At 47.3% G+C, this 15,008-nt stretch overlaps 1 protein-coding gene across 1 annotated transcript; it reads left to right on the top strand.

The window, feature by feature from the left end:
• Positions 1-1,032: 1,032 nt before the first annotated feature.
• On the top strand, positions 1,033-13,952 carry pcsk1nl (proprotein convertase subtilisin/kexin type 1 inhibitor, like). Its single transcript, XM_059333993.1, has 5 exons — positions 1,033-1,169; positions 9,684-9,939; positions 10,417-10,654; positions 10,729-10,836; positions 13,017-13,952. The coding sequence occupies exons 1-5, from the start codon at positions 1,086-1,088 to the stop codon at positions 13,396-13,398; spliced, it is 1,068 nt and encodes a 355-aa protein (XP_059189976.1). The 5' UTR covers positions 1,033-1,085; the 3' UTR covers positions 13,399-13,952.
• Positions 13,953-15,008: the final 1,056 nt, after the last annotated feature.

The following is a 15,008-nucleotide window of genomic DNA, read 5'->3' as shown; positions in this document are numbered from 1 at the left end:
GAAGGGATCCGGTTTGGTGGGCTAAGAATTGCATCTGCTTTTTGCGGATGATGTGGTTCTTTTGGCTTCATCAGAGAGGGACCTTCAGCACTCATTGGGGCGGTTTGCAGCTGAGTGCAAAGCAGTTGGGATGAGAGTCAGCACCTCCAAGTCTGAGGCCATGGATCTCTGCTGGAAAACGGTGGACTGCCCTCTCTGGGTGGGGAGAGAGGTACTGCCTCAAGCGAAGGAGTTCAAGTATCTCAGGGTCTTGTTTAGCAGTGAGGGTAGAACGGAGCGTGAGATGGACAGGCGGTTTGGTGCAGTGTCAGCAGTGATGCAGGCGTTGTACCGGACCGTCGTGGTGAAGAAGAAACTGAGCCAGAAGGCAAAGCTCTCGATTTATGGGTCCATCTATGTTCCAACCCTCCTTCCTACCTATGGTCCTGAGCTGTGGGTAGTGACTTAAAGTACGAGGTCACGGATACAAGCGGCTGAAATGAGCTTCCTCCATAGGGTGGCTGGGCTCAGCCTTAGAGATAGGGTGAGGAGCTCAGACATCCGGAGGGAGCTCAGAGTAGAGCCGCTGCTCCTTCGCATCTAAAGGAGCCAGCTGAGGTGGTTTGGGCATCTGGTAAGGATCCTCCCAGGCGCCTCCCATTAGAGGTGTTAGAGCTGGATGTTGTGGCTGGGGAGAGGGACGTCTGGAATGCCCTGTTTAGCCTACTGCCCCTGCGACCCGGCCCCGGATAAGCAGAGGAAAATGGATGGATGAATTGACATACACACTTTTACCTCTCACATAGACATTTTTTGTGTATGTGAGAGGGAAGAATGAATTAACATACGGCCCTTCCTCCTCCTCCTCTCCCTTCCTCATGTCCTTGTCTCCTTCCTCCCTCCCTCCCTCCCTCCCTCCATCCATCCTTTCATCCCTCCCTCTTTCTCCTGTCACCTATCCTGACTCCTCCTCCTCTCTCTCTCTCTCTCTCTCTCTTTCTCTCTTTCCTCCCCCTCCTTCTCACTCCATATCTCAGTTTTTCTCCTCCGTCATCACTCCTCCCCCTCTCTCTCTCTCTCTCTCTCTCTCTCGTCCCTGGTATCAGATGAGTCAGTGTGTGTGTTCAGTCGGCAGCATGGCGTCTCTCAGCTTCCTGCTGCTCAGCGCCACTCTGATGCACGCCGTCCAGGTAAGAAGGAGATAAAGAGAGAGAGAGAGAGAGAGAGAAACACCGAGCTCAGAGAGAGAGAGAGACAGAGAGAGGATCTGATTTATTGTCTTCACCGTGATCTGATGATTGTCTTGTCAACACCATTACATCACTCTGTGTGTGTGTGTGTGTGTGTGTGTGTTGTTGTTGTTGTTGTTGTTGTTGTTGTTGCTGAGTATTGATTTATAGATTTATTTGATTGGATTCATCAGTGCAGAGAGAACAGACTGTGAGCTGTTTCTGTTCAGATTGTCTTGTCAACACCATTACATCACTCTGTGTGTGTGTGTGTGTGTGTGTGTGTGTGTAGGCAGCCGCTGTGACCGGAGGAACATTTAGGTTCTGTCACCATAGCGACAGGAGACAGTAACCCGCAGCAACAGGACCATATGTTAGAGCAGGTCTCCAGACAGCTGAGTGTGTGTGTGTGTGTGTGTGTGTGTGTGCCATTTGAAGTTTAGCTGAGTGTTTTCCTTATTTATAATTTAATTTACAGCCATGATTCCAAAAAACGTAAAGAAACAGAATAATTTGATCCTGTGACTCACAGAGAAGAAACAACATGATGTCATCATAAAGCCTGAGTCTGAAGTTAGCATCATATAGCCTGAGTCTGAAGTTAGTATCATGTAGCATCATGTAGCCTGACTCTGAAGTTAGCATCATATAGCCTGAGTCTGAAGTTAGTATCATGTAGCATCATGTAGCCTGACTCTGAAGTTAGCATCATGTACACTGTCTCTGAAGTTAGTATCATGTAGCCTGAGTCTGAAGTTAGCATCATGTAGCCTGAGTCTGAAGTTAGCATCATGTGACCTGACTCGGAAGTTAGCATCATGTAGCCTGACTCTGAAGTTAGCATCATGTAGCCTGTCTCTGAAGTTAGTATCATGTAACCTGTCTCTGAAGTTAGCATCATGTAGCCTGACTCTGAAGTTAGCAAACCTTTAGCCTGACTCTGAAGTTAGCATCACGTATAAAAATAAAGACTTTCATTAGAACATTTTCTGTTTTGGCAGATTAAAATTCTTCCTGTGATTAAAGTTTTTATTAGTTTTTCTTGTGTATTTTAACTTATTTTGGGGAAATATGTAGTTTAACGGAGAGAGAAGTTATTTATTGATCCTGTTTTAATCACACAGATGATGTTCGTCAGTTTAAAATATAATTGTTCAGTTTAAGAAAGTCAGTTTGTTGTTTGACTCTTTCAGTTAAGGAGTGTTACAGGATCAATCTCTGATTCATTATTATCGTTCTGTATCAGTCATGTTCTTTATGTATTTAAATATAAACTTTCACATTTTGGTTGAAGTTTGCTACGTTAGTTCAGACCAGAGACCCAAAGTCACAACAACACAAACACACCAACAACTCCTAAAATGAGTGTTTCTGTCAACGGAGTCTGGTGGCTGTAGAGAGAGACGAGCTGCTGTGGGCGCAGACAAACAGATTGTTATCAGATCAATATTCATTGAAGTGTTTTTGATATGTTTTACCTCATTACCTGCTGTCAGACCGACTCTCTCTGGCAGGAACTGAAGCTGTTATAAGTGATCTCTTCACAGCCACCAGACTCCATTGACAAAACCAGAAATTTTACCCTCAGAACACATAAGATCCTGATATATCTCAGATAAAATAAAAAAAATGATGAAATGTCATTATTTTAAGCTCAGATTTGGTTATTTTTCCTGATGGAAGTGTCACACAGAGCGAAAGAAATTTAAAGATCTGATGACTGTTTCTGTTTTTACAGTTTATGATAAATGGTGTAATTTTGCTGATGTTTAAGAAGAAAACATGTCTGTGTCAGATTTAATTCTTGTTTCTGGTGGACACACTCTGTTTAAAGAACATAACTCTGATTTTATCATCAGGGATAGATCGAGGCTGAATTAAAGATTAAGGGTTTAGCAGATAAACACGTTTATATTCCTTTTCATCGTATATAAACACCTCTGGTCTCTGCAGAGAAACACTGAGTCAGTAGAAATCAGACAGAGTGATGTTCCTCAGAGGACTCATTACCACCTCCTCCTCCTCTCCTCCCCTCCCCTCCCCTCCCCTCCTCTCCTCCTCCTCCTTTTCCTCTCCTCTCCTCACCTCCTCTCCCTCTCCTCCTCTTCCTTCTCTCCTCCTCTACTCTCCTCCTCTTCTCCTCCTCCTCCTCTCATCTCTTCTCCTCTCCTCCTCCTCCTCCTCCTCTTTTTTCTTTCTCTCCTCCTTCTCCCCTCCCCCTCATCCTCTCCTGCTCCTCCTCTTTTCCTCCTCCTCCTCTCCTCCTCTTCTCCTCCTCTAACTGTGTGAGCAGCTGCTGACTGTTTGTTTATCACCAACAAACACAGAATCACTTCAGCAGGAAATTAAACCTGATTGTTTTTCATCAGACTGAAGCTTCACATCTATGACATCATCAACACACACAAAATATATCGAGTTCAAAGCTGCTGAGTCACTTTCATCTGCATTATTAACTACTTCTTCTGCTATTTATATGAAATATGCCCATATTGTTATGTTCTGGTTGCTGTTCCAGCATCAATATGGATAAAATACAGAGAAAATAGGGATTCTATATGGATCATCACACAATTCAGTCTGCTGACTCACCGTTCAGACTGCTGACTCACCGTTCAGTCTGCTGACTCACCGTTCAGTCTGCTCACTCACTGTTGAGTCTGCTGACTCACCGTTCAGTCTGCTGACTCACTGTTCAGTCTGCTCACCCACTGTTGAGTCTGCTGACTCACCGTTCAGTCTGCTGACTCACTGTTCAGTCTGCTAACTCACTGTTCAGTCTGCTGACTCACCGTTCAGTCTGCTCACACACTGTTCAGTCTGCTGACTCACTGTTTAGTCTGCTCACCCACTGTTGAGTCTGCTGACTCACCGTTAACAAGCTGACTCACTGTTCAGACAGCTGACTCACCAATAATACTGCTGACTCACCGTTCAGACTGCTGACTCACCATTCAGTCTGCTGACCCACTGTTCAGACTGCTGACTCACTGTTCAGTCTGCTGACTCACTGTTCAGACTGCTGACTCACTATTCAGTCTGCTGACTCACTGTTCAGACTGCTGACTCACCGTAAATACTGCTGACTCATTGTTCAGACTGCTGACTCACTGTTCAGTCTGCTGAATCACCGTTCAAACTGAACGGAAGTCTGCTGACTCACGGTTAATACTGCTGACTTACCATTCAGACTGTGGACTTACTGATTCTATATGGATCATCACACTATTCAGTCTGCTGACTCACCGTTCAGACTGCTGACTCACCGTTCAGTCTGCTCACTCACTGTTCAGTCTGCTGACTCACCGTTCAGTCTGCTGACTCACTGTTCAGTCTGCTCACCCACTGTTGAGTCTGCTGACTCACCGTTCAGTCTGCTGACTCACTGTTCAGTCTGCTGACTCACCGTTCAGTCTGCTGACTCATTGTTCAGTCTGCTCACCCACTGTTGAGTCTGCTGACTCACCGTTCAGTCTGCTGACTCACTGTTCAGTCTGCTGACTCACCGTTCAGTAGGCTCACCCACTGTTCAGTCTGCTGACTCACCGTTAACAAGCTGACTCACTGTTCAGACAGCTGACTCACCAATAATACAGCTGACTCACCAATAATACTGCTGACTCACCGTTCAGACTGCTGACTCACCATTCAGTCTGCTGACTCACTGTTCAAACTGCTGACTCACTGTTCAGTCTGCTGACTCACTGTTCAGACTGTTGACTCACTATTCAGTCTGCTGACTCACTGTTCAGACTGCTAACTCACCGTAAATACTGCTGACTCATTGTTCAGTCTGCTGACTCACGGATAATACTGCTGACTTACCATTTAGACTGCGGACTTACTGTTCAGTCTGCTGACTCACGGTTAATACTGCAGACTCACTGTTAATACTGCTGACTCACTGTTCAGTCTGCTGACTCAATGTTCAAGTGCAAACAGTAGCTGAACATGAATCTGTTTTTATTCTGCAGTTTGTTGTTTTGCAGCTTGTTTTGCTGCTTTTTGCAGCTTGTTGTTTTTTTGCAGCTTGTCGTTTTGCAGCTTGTTTTGCAGCTTGTTGTTCTGCAGCCTGTTGTTCTGCAGCTTTTTGTTTTGTAGCTTGTTGTGTTGCAGCATGTTGATTTGCAGCTTGTTGATTTGCAGCTTATTGATTTGCAGCTTATTGATTTGCAGCGTGCAGAAAGAAAGAAACAGACTGAACAGATTGAAGCGATGGGCAGAGCTGTCGGTACTCAGACTGTGGTCACAAACCGCAATATGGATAAAATCTTGGAGAAATTGATGGCTTTGTGAAAGCAATTGGATAGATCCGGAGACCAGTATGGACAAGACGGGTAGCCATGTAAATTGCATGCTGCCACTCGCCTAAGCCCAAATTCCAACCTTATCTGCCCCCCCCTCAACAGCTCTGGCCTCAAGGCTGTTACTGGAAAACAAATTCCCCTGGAAGTACACTGCAGCAAAATTGCTCTCACCCTATTCCACCCCTCCTCCACCTCTCACAGACACCTGTTGACTGTCTGCTTCTGTCTGGTGCCTGACCAAGGCTGTCTCCATAGCAACTGCTGCGTTGATTTTTTAAGTGGTCATGGCTGACGAGTGAACACTGGCGCAACTAGCTGCCGCTGCTCGCCGGTAACTTTTAAACTTTTAAAGTTCCTGGCTGATTTTATGGTCCTTCTACCTAATCGGACAGTGTAATTGCCCTCATCTTGGGATACTTTTACAACTTGTTGACACTATCGTCTATATGAGCTTTCAATATTCACTCACCTGTCCTGTCCCGGTGTGATCCTGCGCACACCTGCCTGGAACAACACCAGAGGCTCTTCACCTTCACCTGGACATCATCTTCCAGCCCCGCCGGAGATACATCCACGGAGGGTCCCATCGGAACTTTCAACACAACACCTCAACAGCAATAAAGTCCATCTGGTCCAGTTCTCGACACTGGACTCGTCACCCTCCACACTCCACCAGCCGGGCTGTTGACCACAGCGTGGTAGCCCGCCTAGCCCAGTCGCCTAGCACGACCACCAGCTGCGACAGCACTCCACTCAACTTCGCTCTGCTCAACATCCTCTCACTGACAGGCAAGGGACACCTCATCCAGGACATAATCACAGACCGTAAGTTAGACTTTCTCTGCTTAAGCAAGACGTGGCAACAACCCCAGGACTTTTCCCAGCTGAACGAATCCACTCCTCGTGGGTTTGTTTACATCTGTCAACCCCATGGCTCTGGTCGGGGAGGAGGTCTCGTTATATTTTATCGAGAGAACTGTAGAGTCTCACCGGTATCTGTGCCCGTCTCCAGCACGTTTGAGTCTTCTGTCTGTGAGCTGTCTGGTCCCACTCCAACCATCATTGCTACTGTCTACCGCCCCCCAAAACCGAGTAGTGACTTTTAAATTGACTTTGCTGCTTTCCTCAACCATCTATCCTCTTACTCACCAAACATAATACTGCTGGGGGATTTCAATATCCACATGGACAATACCAATCTGCCTCTTACCAAAGACTTCACATCCTGCCTAGAGAGTTTTGGATTACAGGAACACACCACTATTCCCACACACTCCAAAGGACATATTCTGGATCTAATCTGCTGCTCTGGTGTCACCCCTCTGGACCTAACTGCTGATGATCTCACCATAACCGACCACTTTCTCCTCTCATTTACAGTGAAACTCACTCTCTCCATCTCCAAAACACCATGCCCCATTTCTTACCGGAATATAAAGAATATTAACCCTGCCACTCTCACTTCAATTATGCACTCCTCCGGCCTCCTTGACATCCATAATCTGTCCACCCCTGATGATCTGATTTGTCATTACAACAATGGACTCCACAATATTCTTGACTCTCTTGCTCCATTAAAAAACAGATCTGTCTCCTTCACCGTCTCCGCCCCCTGGTTCATCCCGGATCTTCGTCTCATGAAAGCTAAAGGTCGGCAACTTGAACGATTCCACAGAAAAACTGGTCTCACTATACACAAAGACATGTACAATAACCACATCTTACACTATAAGGACTCCATTATAGTCCAAGTCACTGTTCTCCCTACTCAACAATATCACCAAACCCCAGGACTCTCTCCCCGCTCACTTATACACAACCTCCTCCTGCAATGCCATTATGTCCTTTTTCACAGGAAAAATCAAGAACATCCACCAGAACCTCGGATCACTGCCTCACCTCAGCACCTCAGCTGACCTTCCCCCACCCACACACCCACTCTCCTACTTCCAGCTCCCCACTCACACAATTCACAATTCATCCGGAAATCCAAGCCATCCACATGTCAACTGGACCCCCCTGCCCACACAACTTGTTAAAGCCTGCCTCCCTTCTCTTTCTGCCATCATCCACTCCTCTCTCATCACTGGAACCGTCCCTACACCCTTCAAAACTGCTGCCATTACCCTAATCCTGAAAAAACCTGGCGCTGACCCATCCAACTTCAACAACCTCTGCCCTATCTCCAATCTACCCTTCATCTCCAAAATCCTGGAAAAAACTGTTGCCTCCCAGCTCCACTCTCACCTATCCCACAATAATCTGTATGAACAGTTCCAGTCCGGTTTCCACCCACTCCATAGCACTGAAACAGCACTCATCAAAATCACCAATGACATCCTTATGGCATTTGATTCTGGACTCCTCACCATCCTCATCCTCCTCGACCTGAGTGCAGCTTTTGATACCATCTGTCACACCACCCTCCTCAGCAGGCTTTCTTCCATTAGCATCACTCACACCCCCTTGGACTGGTTCACATCCTACTTCTCTGGCCGCACTCATTCGAGTTCATTCAACTCAAGTCGCTCAAATCCATCCCTTCCTTCGTCACCTCAGGTGTGCCCCAGGGCTCTGTCCTGCGGCCCCTCCTCTTCATCATCTACCTCCTTCCCCTCTGCAATATCTTCCGCCCACCTCCCTCACCAATTGCATCTCTGAAATAAGAACCTGGTTCACTTTAAACTTCCTCAAATTAAAAAGTGATAAAACAGAGGTTCTCCTCATTGGCACAAAATCCACTCTATCCAAAACCGACAGTTTCCCCTCAATATTGACAACTCCTCCGTTTCACCATCCCCCCAGGTTAAGAGTCTGGGTGTCATCCTTGACAGTACACTATCCTTTCAATCCCATATCAACAACATTACCCGGTCTGCCTACTCCCACCTACGAAACATCAATCGCCTCCACCCCTCCCTTACCCCCCACACTGCTGCCATCCTCGTCCACAGCCTCGTCACTTCCCGTCTGGATTACTGCAACTCTCTCCTCTTTGGCCTCCCTCACAAATCACTCCATAAACTTCAACTGCTCCAGAATTCATCTGCCCGCATCATCACAAGAACCGCCTCTATCCACCACATCACCCCTGTCCTCCAACAGCTCCACTGGCTCCCGGTTCAGTTCCGGATTCAATACAAAGTCCTCCTGGTAACTTTCAAGGCTATTCACAACCTTGCCCCCCCATATCTGTCCGACCTCGTCCATGTTCCCACTCCCTCCCGCTCCCTCAGATCCTCTTCCTCAATACACCTGTCTGTCCCCTCCACCCGTCTCACCACCATGGGGAGCGGAGCATTCAGCCGCTCTGCTCCCCACCTCTGGAACTCACTACCACCCCAACTCAGGAACATTGACTCACTCCCCCATTTCAAATCACAACTCAAAACACATCTGTTTAAAACTGCTTATTCCCTCTGATGACTTTTACCCTGTCCAATCTATTGTATTGTTATTAATTCTGTGGATTTTATTGTATTTAATTGCCGTTTCTTTTCTATCTTTTTTGTACGGTGTCCTTGAGTGCCAAGAAAGGCGCCTCCAAATAAAATGTATTTTTATTATTATCGCTTTGACATTCTGGCGAACTGAGACACTGATTGATTGGGTTGCGGGGCGAGGTGAATCTCAAGGCTTACGCACGCAAACTCCTACAGATATGCAAACCCCCCCTCCCCCTGCCCACCATCCCATGTCTTCGTCGCTTCGTACCCCCAGTGTGACAAGCGGGTCTGTGACCAGTGCTTTAATAGCTGCAGGACTGGATGGCTGTGGCATGACATGAGTCTGTTCATGCTGTAAAGTGTATTGAATATGCTTATGTTGCCGAGGTTTTTCTTTTTTTCCTCCCCTCTCCTCACGTTGTGCTGTATTTCTTTCTTTCATCCTTGTCTCCCTGTCCTGTCCACCCCTTTGTCATATTGTATGTGTGTTAAGTATATGTTTGGTCGGGTTGATGGCCAATTTCATTGTCCTAGTACTTATTACTCTGTGCAATGACAATGAAGGCGATTCTGATTCTGAATAAATGTTTAACACCAAAGCCTTATGGGAAACGTAGTTGTTTTAAAACTAACAGACAGCAGCAAACGGGGCTCCAGACAGGTGAGATGACACATCACCCAGGTGTGTTCTCTCTGTCTGACCTTTGACCTTTGGTTCTCAGCCTCTGCCAGTAGATCGCAGCAGGGGGCTTGGCCTGGACGTCTCAGTGGGCGGAGTCAGACGCCAGCGCAGAGACCTCCGTAACTTGCTGCCTTACGAGGACCAGATGATGTCATACGCCGCCACGCAGGGAGGAGGCAGGGCCAACAACCTGTACTACCAATCAGATGACTGGAGGGGGCAGGGCTTGGACCAGGCTCTGCAGCGATTGGTGGAGAGGGATCAGAGGCGGGAGCAGGAGGAGGAGCAGCGAGCAGGTGAATCATCACTTTTTCAAATATATATATATTTAGCCTTTTTTTATAAATATATAACAGCTTTTAACAAGATTTTATTTGTCTTAAAATTACAACTGTTTTCTCAACATATTTCAACTTTTTATGTATGACTTTATTCTTACTGTTTTATTTCACAGTTTGATCCATTATAAAGGTGGCCCTGAGAGCTCACAGCGCTGCAACTTAAGAAAACACATGCAAATACACAAAACACAAGCAAATTGGAGAATTGATGAAGATGTTTTCTGAGTTTGCCTGTGTTTTGTGTATTTTCATGTGTTTTCTGAATTTGCCTGTGTTTTGTGTATTTTCATGTGTTTTCTTAAGTTGCAGCGCTGTGAGCTCTCAGGGCCAACGTACATTATAGTATCAAATAACGACTTGTTAACGGGGTTTGTTCCAGAATTATTGAAGTTTTCTTGCACTAGTTAACAATCCCTGACTAACACTCCGCAGCATACCTGTCGGCTCTGCTGCACCTGCTGAGCGAGGCGGAGAGTGCAGGGCTGGTCGGCCCCGGGGATGTGGAGGTGGTGGAGGAGGAGGAGGAGGAGGACCAGGGGCCTCCCGGGGACTTCCAGGGCCCAGCCCCCCCGGACTACGATGAGACGGGGCGGGGGCTGAACATGGGGAGGCCCCCTGCTGCCTGGTGGGGCCTCCTGGAGCCCCAGCTGGCTCAGGCTCTGCTGGACAGGTGAGCAGGATGAGACAAGCAGCTGATCAATGATCAATAATAATCAGTGATTGATAACGAGCTGTGATCGACAGGATGGAGCCTCAGCTGGCTCAGACTCTGCTGCAGAGAGCCCGGCAGGAGAGACTTCAGCAGGCCGGAGGCAGTCCATCAGGACTGACCCGGGATCAGGATGCCCTCAGGTGATCCACCTCTTCATATTTTATACCCAGAGCTGGAGAATGTACTCAGATTACTGCAGTAAACGTCCTGCATTCAAAACTTACTTAAGAAATGGTACAAAAGTATCAAAATGTCCTTAAAGTATCAAAAGTGTACTTGGTACGAGAGCATGTTTTGGACACTCGGGTGAAGAAGGAGCAGAGCTGTCAGCTGATCACATCCTGGTGGTGAGTTGCATCAGGTGGTGGGGGAGGATGCTGGACAGACCTGGCAAACCCAAACGTGTAGTGTGGGTGAACTGGAAACGTCTAGCGGAGGTCCCTGTCTGCAGGATCTTCAACTCACACCTCTGGAAGAATTTCTCCAGCATCCCGGGTGAGGTTGAGGAGATGGAGTGGGCCATGTTCAAAGCCTCAATTGTTGACGCGGCTAGTAGGAGCTGTGGTCTGAAGGTCGTCAGTGCCTGCCGTGGCGGCAACCCAAAAACCCACTGGTGGACACCAACGGTGAGGGAGGCCATCAAGCTGAAGAAGGAGGCCTTTCAGTCTTGGCTGGCCGAGGGGTCTCCAGAAGCAGCAGGTACAGTTGGGCCAGAAGGGCTGCAGCTGCGGCAGTCGTTGAAGCAAAAACTCGGGTATGGGAGGAGTGTGTGGAATCACACTGCTCAGCCTCCCCGGGAAAGTCTTCTCCAGAGTACTGGAAAGGAGGCTCCGGCCGATTATCGAACCTCAGATTCAGGAGGAACAATGCGGCTTCCGTCCTGGCCGTGGAACAGCGGACCAGCTCTTTACCCTCACAAGACTTCTGGAGGGGTCATGGGAGTTTGCTCATCCAGTCTACATGTGTTTTGTGGACTTGGAGAAGGCTTACAACCGTGTCCCTCGGGGGATCTTGTGGGGGGTACTGCGCGAATATGGGGTACCGGGCTCGAGCTATCCGGCCCTTATATAACCAAAGTGAGAGCTGTGTCCGCATACTCTGCACAACGTCAAACACGTTCCCAGTGGGTGTTGGCCTCCACCAGGGTTGCCCCTTGTCTCCAATTCTGTTCGTGGTCTTCATGGACCGGATCTCAAGGCACAGGCAAGGGGAAGAAGGGATCCGGTTTGGTGGGCTAAGAATTGCATCTCTGCTTTTTGCAGATGCTGTGGTTCTTTTGGCTTCATCAGACCGGGACCTCTAGCACTCATTGGGGCGGTTTGCAAGCTGAGTGCGACGCGGTAGGGATGAGAGTCAGCACCTCCAAGTCTGAGGCCATGGTTCTCTGCCGGAAAATGGTGGACTGCCCCCTCTGGGTGGGGAGAGAGGTACTGCCTCAAGCGAAGGAGTTCAAGTATCTCGGGGTCTTGTTTTGCAGTGAGGGTAGAACGGAGCGTGACATGGACAGGCTGTTTGGTGCGGCGTCAGCAGTGATGCAGGCGTTGTACCAGACCCTCATGGTGAAGAAGGAGCTGAGCCTAAAGGCATAGGTCTTGATTTACCAGTCCATCTATGTTCCAACCCTCACCTATAGCCATGAACTTTGGGTAGTGACTGAAAGAATGAGATGGCGGATACAAGCGGAAATGAGCTTCCTCCATAGGGTGGCTGGGCTCAGCCTTAGAGATAGGGTGAGGAGCTCAGACATCCAGCGGGAGCTCGGAGTAGAGCCGCTGCTCCTTCGCGTCTAAAAGAGCCAGCAGAGGTGGTTTGGGCATCTGGTAAGAATGCCTCCCGGGCGCCTCCTGTTAGAGGTGTATCGGGCATGTCCAACTGGTAGGAGGCCCCGTGGAAGACCCAGAACACGATGGAGGGATGATATTTCTCTCCTGGCCTGGGTACGCTGCGGCTTCCCCCAGGAGGAGTTGGACATTGTGGCTGGAGAGAAGGACGTCTGAAATGCCCTGCTTAGCCTGCTGCCACCGCAACCCGGTCCCGGATAAGCGGAGGAAAATGGATGGATGGATGGATGGATGGATGTTAAAAATGTGTAATCAGTTTAAATTGAACATGTTTCTATGTTAAATCTGACATGAAAAGTAACTTAAGTTGTCAGATAAATGTGGTGGAGGAAAAAGTATAAAGTTCCTCACAAAAGTACTTGAGTAAATGTACTTCATTACATTCCACCACTATTAATACCTGAAGATCCACCTGTATATCTACCTGTATGTTTACCTGTATATCCACCTGTATGTTTACCTGTTCACCTCCTACTCAGGCGGCTGGTGGCCCGGTTGCTGTCTGGTGTTGCCGCTGACTCTGGGCCGGTGATGTCTTCTGGCCGCCGAATGAGAAGGGACCTGACCGTCGCAGCAGCTGATCCCAATAGCTCCGCCCACAGGAGAGCACGCCGCTCCCTCGATGACGTAGCTCCTCCTCCTTCTCCCAGCAACGACCCCCCTCTGCTGAGAGTGAAGAGGCTGGAAGAGGAGGAGGAGGAGGAGCTCCGCCCCCCCACCGCCGGCCTGCAGAGGATGAAACGCATCGACACCACCGGAGAAGAACTGAATCATGGGAGTCATAGGCGCCGGAGGAGAGCCGCCGTGAACTACGACCCCCAGATACTGATCGATCAGATACTGGAGTACATGAGGGAGTAACAGGAGGAGGAGAGGAGAGGATTAGAGGAGGAGACGAGAGGAAGTGAGGAGAGGAGGGGAGGCGGCAGAAAGGGAGGAGAGGAGAGCAGGAGAGAAGGAGGATGAAGACAGATAAAAAGGAGCAGAGGTGGAGGTTCTGTAGATGGAGGGATGAGGAGGCGCAGAGAAGGTGTATTTTGTCTTCAGGAGTTTTTGTTTTCTGTATTTTTTCGTGTTTTGCTGCTTTTGGTGAAAATGTTTCAGTCGTTTGTTGTTAAAAAGATAAGAACAGAAAAGATAAGGTGATTTATTATTCATTAAATCATTTATTAAAATAAAATCCTGGACAGTTTCCTGTGAATAGATCTAACCAGAATAATTTCTGACACGTTGTTTGTAGGAAATTTTCCTGGAATTTACATATTTTCCAAAGATCAATGAAATGGCTTTAAAAACTACAACAGTACCCACAATGCATCAGTGTGAAGCTCTCTGATTGGCTCTTTCTGGGACTTGTAGTTGACCCCGCCCACTCTGATCCTCTATAAGTCGTTTAACTGTAAATGCACCTGTCCTCTGTCACCATAGAGACGCAGGTAGGTGGTGGGGGGAGAGGGTCACCGTGGCGACGGCTGGTGGGCTCTGTGATTGGCTGTTGTGTTCCTGTTGTTCAGCGTCTCCGTCTGTGATCAATAAAGTTATTATTTATGTCACTGAAATAAAGTCAGTATCACCACAAACAGCCCCGCCCCCTCTATTATTTATAATTATAATCTGTTTACTGTTCACAGTTTAATTTTCACATGATTCAAACAGAATCCAACACTGAAATATATACATCTGGAGTCAAAACACACAAGCACATTTTTATTTAATTTATTTATAGACTGTACCTGAAGCTATCTCAGACCTAACTGTAGCTGAAGCTATCTCTGAGCTAACTGTAGCTGAAGCTAACTCAGAGCTAATTGTAGCTGAAGCTAACTCTGAGCTAACTAGCTGAAATTATCAATTAGATCACTAGATACAATAAGACTGGTGATATTATCACTAGACTGGATAATAACAGCTGTATGTTCACAGTTAGGTGTAAGCTAATTTGGGAGAACTCACAACTACAATGAATTTACTATAAATTGGCCTAACTGGGTAAAGTAACCCTGCCCTATATTAATTAGTCTGTTACATCTCAACAGGAGAAATCTGATCAGCCAAAAAAGGACTTGGACAAGTGAAAACGTAGTAATGTTTGGGTTGTATCTTCATTCTAGAGATTGTGTATAACCCATAGAGTGCACCTTGCTGCAGGACACAGCTGGAACAACTACAGCAGCAAGCAATGATGAAACTGAGTAATTAAATAATAATTGCCAACTACATAATCAGCTAGTCTTTGACACGTTTTCTTTCACAGGATATCAGCTCGATCTACAAGCGTCATATGCTTATGATATGTTTAATATAATGGGAACTGAAAACCAAAAACTCGATATAGAGACTAAAAAAGCTAAAAATGTAATAAATTAAATTGGCGATAAAGAAACTAGAGAATGATGTAAGTATACATTTTACCACAGCAGCAGCAGAAAGTCATGTTTTGGACTGTAATGAATAAAGGACTACTAAAAAAA

This window comes from Centropristis striata, chromosome 5 (assembly GCF_030273125.1).
Source record: "Centropristis striata isolate RG_2023a ecotype Rhode Island chromosome 5, C.striata_1.0, whole genome shotgun sequence".
Classification (NCBI taxonomy): domain Eukaryota; kingdom Metazoa; phylum Chordata; class Actinopteri; order Perciformes; family Serranidae; genus Centropristis; species Centropristis striata.
Note: the sequence above shows the minus strand (reverse complement) of the source record. Positions and strands in the feature narration are given on the sequence as shown.